The 16,420-nt window shown below is 53.3% G+C and overlaps 2 protein-coding genes across 4 annotated transcripts in view; one reads left to right on the plus strand and one right to left on the minus strand.

Annotated features, from left to right (window-relative positions):
- The first annotated feature begins 541 nt into the window (after positions 1-541).
- Mafk (MAF bZIP transcription factor K) lies at positions 542-12,389 on the plus strand. Of its 2 annotated transcripts, none has more exons than XM_005367113.2 (3): positions 542-700; positions 8,956-9,035; positions 9,902-12,389. In XM_005367113.2, the coding sequence occupies exons 2-3, from the start codon at positions 9,000-9,002 to the stop codon at positions 10,334-10,336; spliced, it is 471 nt and encodes a 156-aa protein (XP_005367170.1). In that variant the 5' UTR covers positions 542-700; positions 8,956-8,999; the 3' UTR covers positions 10,337-12,389. The 2 variants fall into 2 exon arrangements, with proteins under 2 accessions (XP_005367170.1, XP_005367171.1); XM_005367114.2 differs by lacking the exon at positions 542-700 and adding an exon at positions 7,724-7,985.
- Positions 12,390-15,798: 3,409 nt separating this feature from the next.
- The window catches only part of Tmem184a (transmembrane protein 184A), an 8,727-nt gene continuing 8,105 nt past the window's right edge, over positions 15,799-16,420 (minus strand). The window contains exon 9 of one of the 2 annotated variants that reach the window (XM_005367115.2): positions 15,799-16,172. In XM_005367115.2, the coding sequence (XP_005367172.1) occupies positions 15,913-16,172 (260 nt within the window). In that variant the 3' untranslated portion in view covers positions 15,799-15,912. The remainder of the gene's footprint in view (positions 16,173-16,420) is intronic. The other variant, XM_013353758.2, reaches the window with a different exon arrangement.

Below are 16,420 nucleotides of genomic sequence, written 5' to 3' on the forward strand. Positions count from 1 at the left end.
AGTGCTCAGCTCCCTTCGCCTCCTTGACCTGGACTTGGTGTTATGTCCGGAACATGGTCAGTACCAGTTGGCCTCCATTCCCTCTGCCAAGGCTCCGGGAGGATCCAGCAGCCACGACCCAGGATCATAGTAGGTAGCACAGACAACAGTAGAGACATGGTGGCCCGACTGAAAGGCCTGGGAAAAATGGGTCACAGACACCCCAGGTGTGTGCCATGCTCGCCTATCATTCCCCACCTTGGGAAGGACGCACTGACTCCTCCCCGGGCGTGCAGGAGGTGGACAGGGCCAAGGATTCAGCATCGAGACAACAGCACGTGGAAGGCTCTAGGTGGAGTCAGCGACTAGGGAGGCAAAGGGGCGTGGCCAACAGGGGCGTGGCACCAACGCTCGGTCGGAGGGGGCGTGGTTTTAGTGTGCGAAGAGGCGTGAGCAACAAGGGGCGTGATCGGATAGGGGGCGTGACCACACGGGGGCGGGACCGTGACGCGCTTTGACGCGCGATCCCGGAAGCGGTGTCAGTACTGGGGAGCCGGCGGCGGGCGGCGGGCGGCGAGGACTTGTTGTTCTTCGCTGAGTCGGAGCGTGGAGTCCTGAGCGCGCAGGCGGAGGCGGCGAATACGGGGGGAGAGAGCAGAAGCGCGCGTGGAGAGTGCGTGTCCACGAGGAGCCGCCGCGCCCGGCCCCGCGCGCGACCCGGGTGAGTGAGGGGCTTCGGGACAGGGTAAGGGACCCCGAGTTCGCGCACCTGAAGGCGGCGCACCGCGAAGGCCGTGAGGCCCAGCTTGGGCCTCGAGCACGTGCCACGCGGGACCTGGCTAAGGGCCCACGCGGGACCCGCCACGTGCGGAAGAGCAGCTCCCAGGAGCCGTGCTCACCTGGCCACTTCCATCGCGGTAGGATCCCCCCCGCCCCGCCAGCCGCGACCCGGCAGGGGCCTGGATAACTGGTGTCCCTTTATAATCAGCTGACCGGCCAGCGGTGCCGGATGTGGAAGCTGTGGGTGGGGAGCGAGGCAGGTGACCGTCTTGGCCAGCCTATCGCTTCCGCCACTTTCTTCAGGTGTGGTCAGGGGCCAAGGTCTCTTCCAACTCTGAAGTGTGAGGTCCCCTTGTCGGGTGAGCGGATAGGTGTGTTAAGAGTGTGCCATGAGAAATCGGAAGCAAAATCTAGCAGACCACAGGTGGAGAAAGCCTCGTGGGTCCTAGGTGCCTGGCTTAGCTCCCTTTGCCGGAGAGAAACTCTTCTTACACCCAGAGATGGCAGCCACTCCAGCCTCCCAGAGCTTGCCCTGTTCACAGGAGGTTGATGTTTGGGAGGGTTGATGTTTGGGGGGGCAGGCTGCTTGGTGCTCTTGTTTCTCTTGTGAAGTTTTGCTGTGCCCTGCTTTTCACACAGCTCTATAGCCAGCCACAGATGCACTTTAATAATTCACCCACCAACGGACCGACAGGCACTCAGCTTTCCCTTGCCTGGTGCCCTCAGTCCCAAAAAGCCAGCTTATGCCACAGCTGGTAGTTAACTCAAAGCGTTGCTTTCTGTGGAGTCATCAGAAACAGCTCTGCGACCCCAGGGTTGGCGCTGCTGAGGTCTTACTGTGACAACCACGTTTCGAAAGGCATCTGGTGGCTTGCACGTGGGTACTGTGATGCCTCATTATGGCATTTTCAAGCCTGGTGTTTCTAGGGCCAGGGAGGTTTTTTTTAAGGCATTGATCTAAAGCTGTTATATTATGGTGGCGACATATCTGTAATGCCTGCTCATGCCCACTCGGGAGTCTGAGGCAGGAAGATACTGAGCTTGAAATCAGTTTGAGTTTGATACTGAGTTTGAACATGGCTAGTTCAAGTCCAGCCTTGGTTACATGGTGAGACTCTGTCACCAAAAAACAAACTCAAACAACAAGGTATGGATTTAGGCATGTGGATGGAGCAAGGAAAGCTGTAGATAGGCAGGACATACCTATAGCCTGTGTCACTGTGGACAACCCTTACGACAAAAGCTTCCTCGCTCCTCAGATATATCAGCTGGAGAAATGTCATGAGTTTGACCTTGGTAAAGAAAGTAAGTCTGTTATAACTTAAAACTAAACTTCTTGTGATTCTAAAATAAAACATTTATTGGAGTAAAAAACCAAGCCAGGCTTCTCTGGAGTACATTCCCCTCTTGTTCTTGAACTGAGCTGGGCTTGCAGGGCTGGGTTCCAAGTTCAGGGCTGTGTACTTTCCAGGTAGTTGCTAAAAATGGGAATTGGACAGAGGGTCCTGGGAAGCCATGTTTCCCTCAGAGTTGGCTCTTTCTGTGTCCCAGCCCTTCCTCTAGCCCCTTCAAGGCTTCTAGTGAGACCTTCCTGGTCACTCTATCTCAGGGACCCTCAGTTTTCAGTCCTGGCTCTGCCAGCCCCAGGGTTTGTTTACTGCCGCTGGCAATTCTTGATCGCAGTCTAGACCAAGAAGTTGTGTCTGTTTCTGCCCTGGCTGTTCTGAGTCTAAAGGTTTCTTGGAGTGGACTTTCTGGATCTCGGGTCTAGTTAGTCCACACGGGAAATGGAAATCAGGCCAGCTGGGAGAATTCTCTGTGTGGCCGATCTCGGGAGCTATAAACAGTGACTCATTCTCCCGCCCCACCCTCCCTGTCCCTGCTCCACTCCGGGAAGATGCCTGGTCGCTTGTATTTACTTTTGCTTTTTATAAGTCACACATGCGTTATAGTTCCTCTTAACTGCAGTTTCAGGAAACTGAGAGTGTTATCTGAAAATCTGTAGAATTTCACGGGGGTAGCCCTGGGTCTGGGTGATCATGCACTGCCTGGTCTAGGGGAGGATCCTGAAGCCTACATTGTTTGCCTGATGGCATGGCCTGAGGTCAGAGGTCAGGGTTAGAGGCTAGGGGCTGTCATGTCTGGTGGTGACACAACTGCTGGTTCTTCCTTGAGACCATCTGGTATGGTGGGGCAAGCTCACACACTTTCTCCAAGGCTTCTTTCCCTGTCTGAATCCCCCCTCTGCCTATAAAACAGAACTTTTCTAGTATCTTGATACCCTGAGGGAGCTGGTGTCAGTAACACAAGTTTTCTGCTTGACGGGGAGGGGCTCATTGTACAACAAAGCTACTGGAAGAAAATTCTAGAACCAGGTCTAGGACTCTGTGGAAGAAGCAGAAGTTGAGGGTGGCGTAGAGACCCTGTGCCCTCCACATTCAGGAGCACTTACCAGCCAGAGAAGGAAGCCCAGAGCAGGAAGCTGAGAAGGGAACTCCACGACCTGCACCAAGAGCAGCTTGGGGATTTGTTGTACCAAGGGAGACACTAAACCATACTTGGGGCTGGGCAGGAGACGTTGGGACTGAGGTTAAGAGCTGGTTCTGTGATTTCAGCACTTAGGAGGTAGAGGCAAGAGAAGAAGGTCAGTTCTATGCTAGCCTGGGCTGTGTGGACCCTGTCTTAAACAGACAGGTCTGGAGAGAGAATTCAGCCCACATAAAGATGTTAGGTGTGGCCACACACTCTAATCCCAGTGCTGGGGAAGTAGAGACAGGAGGATCACTGAGCCTCTCTGGCTGGTCCACTGGCCTAGCCTTAGTGGTTAGTTCCAGGCCACTGAGAGACCCTGGTTTGAAAAAGTGAGGTGGCCAGTGAGATGACTCAGGGGGTAAAGGTGCTTGATACCAAGTCCAATGACCTGAGTTCAGTTCCCCAAGACCCACATCATGGAAGGAGAGAACTGACTTGCATAAATTATCCTCTGACCTTCACATATAATTTGGCAAGTATATATACACATATACATACAGATGTGCATACACACACACACACACACACACACACACACACACACTCCTTATATAAACCAGGCTAGCTTCACCCTCCTGGATCCCAAATGCTAGGATTAAAGGTGTGAATCACCACACCCAGCAAATAAACGTAATTTTTAAGTTTAAAAAGAAAAACAGCAGATAAACAATCTGACGAATGACAGTACACACACAGATATGCAAATCTGGGCTTAGCTGTTCCCACCAGACATCCCCAGCTAAACATGGAGCTTAGAAGGTGGCTGAAACCCGAGGACCACCAGGGACAGGACGGGAACCCTAACAAGGACCTGGTGGCAGAGAGAACCACTCAGCCAGTCAGGGAGGGGAGGTCTGGGTGAGGGGCAGAGGGAGGGCAACCACAGCTGAGGGGGCTGCGCCATGCAGCCTGCCGTCAGCCTGGAAGTGCTTGAGTCACCTCTGGATGTAGCTGGGATGACACAGCTTCCTGAGATTGCAAATGCAAGGTGACCAGACGTCCTCTAGGCCAGGCAGACAGTTGTGGCTTATGGGAGGGCGGCCAGCCAGAGCTGGGCGGAGGTGCCCCGCCGTGCACTGTGGGTGGACGGCACAGTAAAAACTTAGTGGTCTGTAGTGGGAGGAGGCTCATTTGACCGGCTGTGGTGTGGTTCATCAGCATGTGCCCACTGTGTGTGGCAGGTGATGTCAGCCCTATGTACCCTTGGGGTCCTGGAAAGGGTACTTGACTCTGGGTACTTGTCAAAGGCTCCCAAGCAGAGGTGGCCACATCCTTAGTGGCTTTAGGTTCTGTGGCTTGCAGCTGTTAGAGGTTTGGGTTTGGTGTCTGGGGTTTGAACCTGTTCCCTTGGACAGAATGGGTCTCCCATCCTCCTCCTCATCCACCCCGCTACCTGCTCCCTTTCCCCATTTTGGTATACTGGGAACCTGAAGAGCACATATCCTTGTCAGCTGGGCTGGGCAGTAGGAGCCAGGGTCAGGGAGCTGCAGTTGGTAACACCTTGTGGAACAGGGGGCATCATCTAGAACCCTCAACTGCAGCAGGGAGTGAGGTGGATGATCCAGGCTCCACATTACCTTGAGCAAGATGGAGACCCTTTGAGACTGGGACTTTCTTTTCTGATCCACCATAGGTCTGGTAGCAAGGCCCCCATGGCTTCCTGTCTATTTTTCCATTGGACCTGGGCATGGTCCTTCTAGCTGTGTGTTATGTCCTTCATTCAGGGAAGGAGGTCTGAGGCTGGGCTGAGGGACAGCTAATGGAGGTGAGAAGTGGGTTGAGAGTTCATGGCTTACAGAAGCCATTAAGAGTAGTTTGGTTTTTGTGGGTGGTGGTGGCAAATCTTTAATCCCAGCACTCTGAGGCAGAGGCAGAGGGATCTCTGTGAGCTCCAGTCCAGCTTGGTCTACAGAGCAAGTTCCAATACACAGTCAGAGCTACACGATGAAACCCTGTCATGTTAAACCAAGAAAAAAAAAGATTTGTTTTTGTTTAGAGACAGAACCTCAAGTAGCCCAGTCAGGCCAAGGATGACCTTGAACTCCTGATCATCCTGCCTTTCCCTCTCTGCTGTAATGACAGGTGTGGCTGCTTTATTATTATTATTACAACAGGATCTTCCCCAGAGAGTCCAGGCTGGCTTTGAAATTGCACTGAGCCTCTTGCCTTTGAGGTCTAAGTGCTGTGATGGCCACCACGTGACTCGCTGTTTTGAAATCACGTTTGTCTTACAAACTTCTCTCACGAATGCAGGGCTCTCTGCTGCCCAGACAAAGCTCAGGGGTGGTCCAAGTCCTGGGTTCTTTCCCCAGCACCACCGGAAACCTCCAAACAACACATTCCCCCTTGGGCTCCTTTACATTCCTTGATTTTTTTTTTTTTAATGATTCTGTGGATGGATGCATATACTAGGCACACAGTCTGTCACTGAGCTACAAACAACTCCAGCCCTCTCTCCTTTTTATTTTGAGACAGGGTCTCACTAAGTTGTCCAGAGTGACCTTGAACATACTCTGTAGCCCAGGCGTGCCTTCAACTTGTGATCCTCCTACCTCAGCCTCCCAGGGTACTAAGATGAGAGGCCTGGCTTGATCTATGATGGATAGGTTGGGACGATACCCATGTGCTTGATGTATTTGGGGCCGGGGCACCTTCCAGCACCATCCTACCACATGCTGAGTTGCTGAAGATCTCTTTTCCCTAGATTGTCCCCCATGATTGGCAGCAGGCAGAAAGGCACACCTCTGACCCAGGGTCAATGTGTGCCTCACCTTTCACCCGGACAGACTTCTACAGTGTTGGACATGCAGGATGAAGTTTGAGTTATCTTGACAGAGGTCTAAGTGTCCCTGCTGAGCAGGGGGTTCCAGAGGCAGAAACGTAGCTGGGGCAGGATAAGCTGGGGTAAACTTTGTAGCTCATTGTAAGTGTGCCCCCAGGACTACTGAGTGGGGCCTCTTAGCCAGCATCACCGGCCATCGCTGGTGCTGGTTCTCTCATCTTTTTCTGAGGAAGAGACCAGAGCATCGGGAGGGGTTGGCATTTGTCCATGACCTCTTGGCTTCATGTTTCATCTTGAAGCCAGCCGAGGACTGAAGAAGGGTCCCTGAACTCAGACCCCAGCAGAAGCCCATGAGGTGGGTGTAGATGGAGAGAGCCAGGGAGGGGCCCTTCCTGCTGGCCGCGTGGCCCCATCCAGTGGTCAGTTGATTCTCATGGTGTCACCTGGGGGCAGGCCCCTGCCCTGTGCACATCCTGGCCACCTGGTGTCACAGCCCCATCATCATGGGGTGGAAAGATTCCTGCCCCAAGCTGAGCCCTTGGGTGTGGGTCTCAGCACCCGTGGTCTAAGTTGAGTCCCCCTTCTTCCCCGAGTTGAGTCCGCCGTCTTCCCCAGCACCTTCCTTTTCCGCTGGCAGTGGCCCCTGGGGCCCGTGAACATGCGGGTGGGAGGGGTGTCCTTGTGTGGGAATGTGAGCCGACTCTGTAAACAGCCCGTGACTCACCACATAGCTATGTCACTGACGCTGGGGTTACAAGTTGGAAGAGATGCCCAACCCCTCCTCCCTCTTTACGGAAAACTTTCTCAGGGCTCCTGGGGCTCCTAGGCGCCTGGTTCCTGAGAGTTCCTAATGGAGTGGCGGAAACCCGTGACTTCCCTAGTGCCACTGTAACCCAGCTGGAGCTGGAGGTGATCTGTGATTACAGTTTGCCCACGTCCCCGTGCGGTCTCTTATCTCCATTAGATCACCCCACCAGTTCTGGTCCCAGCTCAGGTCCCAGATGGGTACTGTGTCAGGATGCATGCTGGTTTACCTGAGCCTCCTCTAGGATGGCTCTGTCCCTGTCCTGCTCTTCTTACTGCCATTTCCTCTGAGAGTGACCAGTGATGTCACTAGGGTGCTGGGTGTCTATTGCCAGATATCTGCCTCTCACTGATGACTTTTTTTGACAGTGAGGGTGGTGGGCACTGGAGACAGGACCCCATCAGAGGTGGGATCATAGGGTAGAGAGATGGGGCCTCAGGGCCCCAGGTCTGTGGGGGAGGGGCAGTGGAGGTCACCCACTGTCTTGTTCATGCCTGTCCTCCACACTCTCCTTTGTGTGATTTCCCTGACGTCCCTTGTTCTGTGCCTGTCATTGTCACGGTTTAAAATTCAAGAGATGGCTGTGCATCCCACCAAAGGCCATCCCCATCCCTCTTGCCCCTTCCCTAGTTGTCAGGGAATGAATGGGTTTGTTTACTGCCTGAGAACCTCGTGTTGTCTTTCTGCACAGGCTTGACCCACAAGTCCCGAATGCTTTTGGGCTTCTCCGTTGCCATGGAGACCATGGGGGGTTGGCTACATCCCAAGGTCGCCATGGCAACTATCAGAGGGGAATCATGCTTGGGATGCTTTGGCTGGCTTTTTCATGAATGATGAGGGTGTGTGACACAATGCAGACTGGAGAATGAGAAGGGCGGGCCAGGGGGCTGGCGGGCTGGCCACAGGGACAGTTCCTTGCCAGACAGATGGCCTAGTGGGTCTGTCAGGTGGCTGCGGTTCTCTGCCTGTGCCTCTGGCTGGATCCTCTGAACCTGCTACCCATCAGTAGCCACCCCACCCCACCCATAGGGGCCTTGGGGTCACTCTGAGGGGCTGGGGTGGCCTGGGAGGAGTGGTGATGTCACAGCTGCAGTGTCCTTCACGGCGGTAGGTGTCCCATGGGTTGCTGGAGGGCAGGGCTAGGGAGGAGTGGCAGGTGTTCTGTACCCCATCTTCTTTAGGGGTGAGTGAGATTTCGGGAAAGGGCCTTTCTTCTCCCTGGTGAGCCATTGTGGAGCCCTTGCTAAGGGACACTGTCCCAAGGCCCTCTTTCAGAGCTGAGAACCACGGCCCTGCAGCTGGCAGGTCCCTCTGGTCTTGAGGATGCAGTACCTGGTTTCCCACGGCTGTAAATATATTGTCTGAATTCAGGCTGTGGGGACCCAGAGCAGAAAGCAGCAATTGCTCATGACCGACAGATACCCCACAGTGCTGATGGCTTCAGCATGAGCTGGGGTGGGGAACAGGACGGCAGCCCCCATTGACCTAGGGGGCCTGTCTGCTCTGAGGGCTGATGCTGGAGTATGAGGCGTGGTTGGGTCTCATGTCTGCCTGCTAGGCAGATGCAGAATGGCCAGGACGGCCACTCCAGATTGCTTAAGGCAGTGGTTCTTGGCCTGTGGGACACAACCCCTTAGGGAATCAAACTACTCTTTTACAGGGGTTGTCTAAAGACGTCAGAAAACATAGATATTTATGTTATGATTCACAGCAGTAACAAAACTAGTTACGAAGTAGCATTGAAAATAGTTTTATGGTTGGGGGTCACCACAACATGAGAAACAGAATTAGAGTCACAGCATTAGGAAGGTTGAGCTATTGTGCGCCCTTGTGAACTGGATGGGGGGAACATGTTACTTTGTAACTGAATTGGGCTTGTTCTGAAACATGTAGAGTTGCTGGCCAGACATACTAGGACAGGAACAAGCAGATTTACATGTGCATCCCCTTTGTTTTAGAGCTGAGGTTCTCTTGTTACTGTCTCTGGTTGTTGAGAGAACTGATTCCAAGTATTGTTACTCAGAGGCAATGCCCGTAGCTTGCTGGGTCCTGACCCACACTGTTTCTTTCTTTCCAGAGACAGTTTCCTGGTGGTTCCGTCCTGGTGACAGGGCCCAGGTTATGACGACTAATCCCAAGCCGAACAAGGCATTGAAGGTAAGGTGGGCTGGACCAGCATGGGCTGTGACTGGCACTGTCCTGGCATGGCACAGGGAAGACTCATCCTGTCCTGGCAGCTCCACTTGTACAGCACAGCCCCTAAAACGAGGTCAGCTTTGTCCTCAGGAATTGGTGAAGGATCCCAGAAGGAGAGGTGGTACAGTGGCCCAGAAGAGCCTGGCCTTGTTGACCAGGAAGGTAGCTCACAGGTGGAGGGGTGGGTGGTAAGACAGGTGCTGCGTAGATCCTAGCCACCTGGAGCTGCATCCACAGGCCCTTCATCTGCCCAAGCTCATCCCCTCCTGTGCCAGGTGGGCAGAGTGGTATCCTCAGGTAAGCTGATGTCCCGTCTGCCGGCCCAGGTCCTTACTCCCTTCTGGGCCTTTTCAACCTTTGTCACCAAAGGTGCTTCTGAGTCAGTTTTCTTGCCTCGCAGGCTTTTGAGTGCTGTGTGCTGGACTCCCTTGAGTGAGCCCTGACCAGCCAGATTCACGCTTTGCACCAGTGGGTAGACGTCAGGGAAGAGCAGGGCCACTGTATCATCCTGTCCCTTACCTAGAAGAGCATCTGAGGGGAAATAGCCCAGTTCCTTGAGTGTCTAGAAAACTTAAGTTGACTCAAGACCTTACTTCCCAAGGGACTGGCTGTCAGGTCCTCCTGTTCAAAGAGGGGTCACAGCAACAGCAGTGGGGTTGTTTGTGGTACCCTGCCATGGGCATAATCTTGGAGTCCCATGCTGCCACCTTGATGTAGAATGGGAACATTACACAATGTAGATGCACTTCTGGGCCTTTGTTGTACCAGATCCCAGTCTGGTGGACCCTGTCTTCCCCGTGCTGACTCTTGCTTATCTGGCTCCTTAGGTTAAGAAGGAGGCGGGCGAGAACGCCCCTGTACTTAGTGATGATGAGCTGGTGTCCATGTCGGTGCGGGAGCTGAACCAGCACCTGCGGGGGCTCACCAAAGAGGAGGTGACTCGGCTGAAGCAGCGGCGGCGCACGCTCAAGAACCGCGGCTACGCAGCTAGCTGCCGTATCAAGCGTGTGACCCAGAAGGAGGAGCTGGAGCGGCAGCGTGTAGAGTTGCAACAGGAAGTAGAGAAGCTGGCCCGGGAGAACAGCAGCATGCGACTGGAGCTGGATGCCTTGCGCTCCAAATACGAGGCCCTGCAGACCTTTGCACGCACCGTGGCCCGGGGGCCTGTCACACCAACCAAGGTGGCTACCACCAGTGTCATCACCATCGTCAAATCCGCAGAGCTCTCCTCCACCTCTGTGCCATTTTCAGCTGCCTCCTAGTGCCTGCCGGGGCCGGGCAGGGCGTGAGCAGTGGCACAGCCCTCACGTCTCTCCCGGGCTCCCTAGTACAGATTCCTCATGTCCACTTGCCCACTGTGGACCCTGTGGGGCTGAGGGCAAGGAGAGCAGGGACAGGCGGATGCAGGATAAAAGGGAGGCTCTCATGAGCCAGTGCTACAAGCAACCCCCACTCACATCTCTCCTTCCCCCAGGGGTGTGGTTTTAGTTGCTGACAGGAACCACACGGGCCACCAGCATGAACAACTCCAGGCCCCCTGTGGGAGGGAGTGAGAACTCGTCTTCCACTTCTCTGGTGCCTGCCTGTCAGCGCCATCAGTGCCATCCCCTAAGGGCCTCCAGCTGGGGTGGACACCATACTGTCACTTTCTGGGCTCTGGCCTTGTCCTTATCAAGGGGCGCTACTACCTGCTTTAGCCCTTAGAGCCAAGTCCATGCCCTGGGAAACAGTTCCCAGTATAGCCTCCTGCAGAGGCTACTTCATGTGTTCCTGTGTGTATACAGGCTGTCACGGCAGCCTGTGTGAAGACAGGAAACCACTGGGCCAGGTGGCCATACAGGAGAGCCTGTCCAGTATGTGTAGTGAGGGTTACACGGATGTCCTGGAATGTCCCTGGGGGTGTGTTAGTTAAGGTTGCCCATTGTGGTGCAGGGGCCATCTGTCCATAGAGCCAGCAAACAGTAGGGCCCGGGTTCCCTAGGGCTTAGCTGAGAGGAGAGGCTGGAGGGGAGCCGGTGAAGCCTGAGAGGTGTTGAGGGATACAGAAATGGCTGTTAAGATGTGTCTTGTTGCTGGGGAAAAACAAAACAAAACAAAATATGAATGAGGTGAAGTCAGGGTGAAGTCCTGGCGGCCCAGGGGATGTGGAAGAGGCCTAAGAGGCTTAGATAGTATGGAGGGACAGAGGGTGCATCTGTAGGGCCTCGTGGACACGCCCTGTGGGTGTCAGCAGGGGCCCAGGGCAGACTGTATGTGCAGGTACTCTGCAACTTTGGTGCCCAATTGTTACCTGCCTATTCCTCCTTCATAGCGTTCTGGGCCATCGGCCATCTTGTGCTTTCTTACTGAAGGGATTATGTCCTCCAGGCTCTGAGGAGTATATGGTGGACAAGGAGTCGGGGGCAGGCTGAGCCAAAGCCAGGCACTTAGGAAGCACTGTTGGAACCATTGCCTTGGTAGGTAATCCATATTGGATATCAATAAGGACCATGGGATATTTAAAGAGAGAGAAGATATATATATATATAAAATTATATACACATTTTATCGTACAGATTTTTTTCATAACAGTTTTCTTTCCCAGTTTGATACTGTAGATCTTTTATTAATGCAGAGTAGGTTGGCCAGTGAGGTGGGGAACTGGCCATGGATGGAGGCCCAGAGTGCCAACAGCTTCCCTTAGTCTTTCTGTGGTGGCGTTGGGCATGCTTGGGTCACTGGTGAAGCTTGTTCCAGCAGGTATCACACTGAAATGCGTGGTCTCCAGGGTAGTCTCCAGTGGTAGGCAGGTGACCCCTGGCTGTGGGTTGCTGCCCACTGCAGGCCTGTGGTGGTCTCCATGAAGGAGACTCCATACTGTTGGCCTGCAGGCTGGATGGGGCTTTCAGTGCCACCTGGAGCGCCTGTGCAGGGTACCTGCCTGAAGGGGGCTGGGAAGGGTGTGAGCATGCCCCGTGGCTGTTTGTCACTGAAATCTCATCATCACAATTTAATATATGGAGTTTTTATTTAAGATAAAAGTGAGTTTTCTGTCTTGTTCCTCTGACTTCTCAAAGCAAGCTTTACTTTTTCAAAAGGTGGCAGGGACGCATGCTGACCACGCGGAGGCCTGGTGTCCCCAGCCACCTTGGCAGTTTCATTTCAATATTTATTTTTGTGCTTCCTCCCTCCCCTCATGTTATAAATTATTGAGAAGAGATCACAGACTGTTGACCCGTCTGTGCCCCGCCTCATGGCCACTACCTAATTTATTGCTGTACATGTCGCTGTGACTGCTTTTGTATCTTTGCAATAAAGAATTTCCTGTTTGAGATGCTTTCCGGTGTGTGGATGGTGATATGGTTGGGAACCCCGTGTCCTGCCCTACAGCCTGGGCTGGCCCTTCCCTGAGGCCTAGCCTTCTACTCTGCACACCTTGGTGTTCTCCCCAGGCCATCTTCTGAGATACAGGGACAAAGTAGCACAAGGTGACACCTTCCACCTGCACTCCTGGTCATTGGCACATATATCTGAATGTCCAGGCTACCCTGGCAAGAAGTCTCTGATGGCCAATGTAACTTGTGCTTCATAGTTAGGAACCTCTGAGACCTGAGCCCCCCTTTCTCATGGGGTGGGTCATACCGGCTGCTTGGCCTCAACCCCTGAGCAATGACAGGTGGGGTCTAGATTGGACATGCAGGGCACTGCAAGAGGGACAGGGTCTTAAGTAAGGCCCAGAGCAATGTTCCAGTTTGCTGAAGCTAACGAAATGCTCTCAGAAGTCTGACTAGAGCTTGGGATAGCTCAATTGACTTGGTGAAGTGCTGGCCTTGCAAGCATGAGAACCTGGGTTCAATCCCTTGAAACCACACAAAATAGCCAGGTTCATATTTGTAATCTCAGTGTTAGGGAGGCAGAGACAAGTAGATCTCGGGCTCGCGGGCCACCTGGCCTAGCCCGCTTGGTGATTTTTCAAGACAGAAACAGTCTCTAGCTAGGCCAGATTATTTCTCTACAGCTGACCCCTGAATCTTCTGGTCTTCCTGTCCCTGAGTAGTAACCAACCTCTGGACAGAGACTATAAAAGGTCCACTCACGTGGCACACCCATACCATGTAGACTGCTTTGGGTTTTACTTGGGCCACCTCACACATGGGGACCAGAGGTCAGAACAGGTTAAAAAATGGCAAGAGCCCTTCATGGTGGTTCATGCCTATAAATCACTGTAGTTAGGAGGATGAGGTAGCGAGATCATTCCAAGTCCAGGGGTAGCCTTGGCTACATAAGAGTTTGAGGTTAGCCTTGGCTAAATAGTGAGTTCCACCGAGTTTGATTCCCAGCAACCACATGGTGGCTCACAACCATCTGTAAAGAGGTCTGGCGCCCTCTTCTGGCCTTCAGGCATACACACAGACAGAAAATTGTATACATATAAATAAATATTTAAAAATAAATAAATAAGTAAATAAATAAATAGTGAGTTCCAGGCCAGCTTAACTTACAAAGTAAGACCCTGTCTCAAAGAGTGAGGGCTAGTGTGATGGCATAGAATAGTGCCTGCCGTGTAAATGTAAGATCCCCAACCCCAACATAAAAAACTCACAGAGCCAGGCAGTAGTGGTGCACGCCTTTAATCCCAGCACTCGGGAGGCAGAGGCAGGTGAATCTGTGAGTTTGAGGCCAGCCTGGTCTACAAGAGCTAGTTCCAGGACAGCCAGAGCTGTTACACAGAGAGACCCTGTCTTGATAAACCAAACCAAACCCAAACAAAACACCTGTTACGTGTGTGTAATCCAAGCAATTGTAGGGACAAAGACAAGCAGATCTTTGGTGCTTACTGGCTAGCAAGCCTAGCCAAAATGATGAAACTCTACATTTAGCGAGAGATCCTGTCCTAAAAACTAATGTGGAAAATAACCAAGGAAGACACCCAGTATTGATCTCTGACCTCCTTACAAATGTACACACACATGAAATAGCAGAAGGTTGTGCCAGGATCTGCACAGTTACTGCCTGGCAAGCTGTCCCTCCTTGCGCCCCATGGGTCAGACTCGCAGTTGGTCCTTTCACCAGAGGCGATGAGACCGAAGCCCCCTTCTTCCTCTGGTATTCCGATGACTCCCCATTATTCTTTGACCACCTTGGCCTGGTCAGATCCTTCTGAGTCAGTCCACAGCCACATTCCATGATAACCATGGCCCAACTTTGCTTGGTGTCAAGTTGGACTGAGGCATGTCTGAATGGGGGTGGAGGGGGAGAGGGAAGCAAGGCGCAGTGACCCCTACTGGTAGCATCCCCTACTGGCTCAGTAACTGCAGGCAACTTGTCGAATTTCTTTGGTTGGCACACCTTCCCCAGGACCAGGGTACAGAGGTTCCTGGTGCATGTGTAGGTGTTTAGTGATGTCAGTTTGGCCTTCTCTCTAAAGTGCAGACCCCAGATACTGCCCAAAGCCTGGGATCTTACTTTGTGTCTGAGCTCCTGGGAAGCGGATCCTTCCTAGCTTGTCGCTGCTTATGGCCTCTCCAGGGCAAAGGAAGGTAGCCCCCTGCTGGCCGAGCCCTAAGCCTCCTCTTGTATTTGAAGGCCAGCGCTGAGCCTCTAGAGTGTAGGACTCTCGGAGTATTGAGCCCCTCCCAGTTCTGCTGACTGTGTGGGCTGAGGGGGCCACCCTGTGGGCCTGCCCGTCCCAGAAGGCAGATAAGTGGGTGTGGGTGGCTTTTTACAGTCAGGTGCAGGGAGGAACAGAGTCTATCTTATCAACCCAGAAGAGCTAGGGAGACGCCACTGGCCTTGACTCCTGTCTCTGGGCCCCAAGAACAAGAAGGCAGAGAAGTGCAGCCGCCTTGTTTGATACTGTGGGCTCTGGGAGCTGGCAACTGGGCAAAGCGATGCTGTTCCTGGGTGATTTCCACCAGGCACTTCTGTCTGGTTGCTTGCCTGGACAGCTGGTCACTGACTCCCTACCCCTGTTACCTTTGTCCTTCGTGTTTCCAAAGCCAGTCTAGCCTATTCCAGACTCCCTGAGCACTGAACTGGGTACACAGGAAGAGGAAAGACAGAAGGGGGCTCCCAGGCCTGAGTCCCTGTACTCAGGCATGCTAGGCTGTGTGCCACAAGCTTTATAAAACACTTTAGGGTTGGGCCAACCTGAGGTTCAGAGGGAGGTGACTGTCCCAACTTTTGTTGTGGAACAGAGCTGGTCATCTGGGGACAAGGTCCACACCCTTTGCCCTATACTGCTCTGAGCCACATCGTGGCTCACACCTTAGCTGTTTCTGACAGCCAGCCTTGCTCCATGGGCCCCAGCGAACCCACTACTTAGGGATCCATCACTCAGAAGACAAGCCCCACATGAAAAGAAAGCCCAACAAACTCTAAAAAATGCAAGGAGTTTATCTATAAATAAGCAGTCAGTAGCTGCCAGGCTAGCGCCCTGGCAACCCTGTTGTGCTGAATAGGTTAGGCTGCCCCGGGAGGGCTTGGACTAGTATCTGTGCTAGAACGCAGGACAAAGGGCCTTCTTCATATATCTAAGATAGCCACAGCCAGGCCGAGGCTATGTGGCTCCCCAGGCCTGAGTGACTGGGCCCGTTCTCCCTGGCCATCTCTCTCTGCAGATCTACCACGCACTGCTTCTGCCTGTGGAAGGAAGGGCCAACTCATAGCGCCACCTGCAGGCTGTAACTAAGACATCTCACTGGGTCCTTAGGTTTGTCCAATTTGCTCAGGTGACTTCGCTCTGGGCGATATATAGGGAATAGAGAGGCCCCCAGTGAGCTCTCAGAAGAGGCTGGGCCTCTGTCAAAAGAAATGCTGATGGGTGGGTCCCCTGCTAGGCTCCACACACTCCATGCCCCTACAGGTCCTCTGACGGAATCAGCATGCGTTTCTCTATGTTGCGACTCTTCTTACCCCCTCCTGAGCTGCTGGCTGGGCCAGGGTGGGTGCTGGACGATGGGTGCCCACCCTGGCCAGGCCCAGGAGCTTCGTGTGTGGACTGCTGTGTATACTGCTGGTATGCTGGTGAGAAGTTATGGATGGCATCCTGGACGATGTCCTGTGGACTGATGGTCTCCTTTAAGCCACTGGATATACTCTGCATAGGTGCTGGCGGGGCTGGAAGGTAGAACATGTGGGCCTGAGTCACAGGTCCTCTGGTCCACAGCACCCCGCTTCATTAACCCAGTCCCTCAGCCCTGTCTCACCTTGGGCTATCTGGGTCTAAGATAGGTGACCTTAGACTAGAGACCCAGCTCAGCTCCATCCATCCATCTTTCTTCTTTCTTTCTTTCTTTCTTTCTTTCTTTCTTTCTTTCTTTCTTTCTTTCTTTCTTTCTTTTTCTCTCTCTCCTCTCTCTCTCTCT

Source organism: Microtus ochrogaster, unplaced genomic scaffold, assembly GCF_000317375.1.
Source record: "Microtus ochrogaster isolate Prairie Vole_2 unplaced genomic scaffold, MicOch1.0 UNK16, whole genome shotgun sequence".
NCBI lineage: Eukaryota > Metazoa > Chordata > Mammalia > Rodentia > Cricetidae > Microtus > Microtus ochrogaster.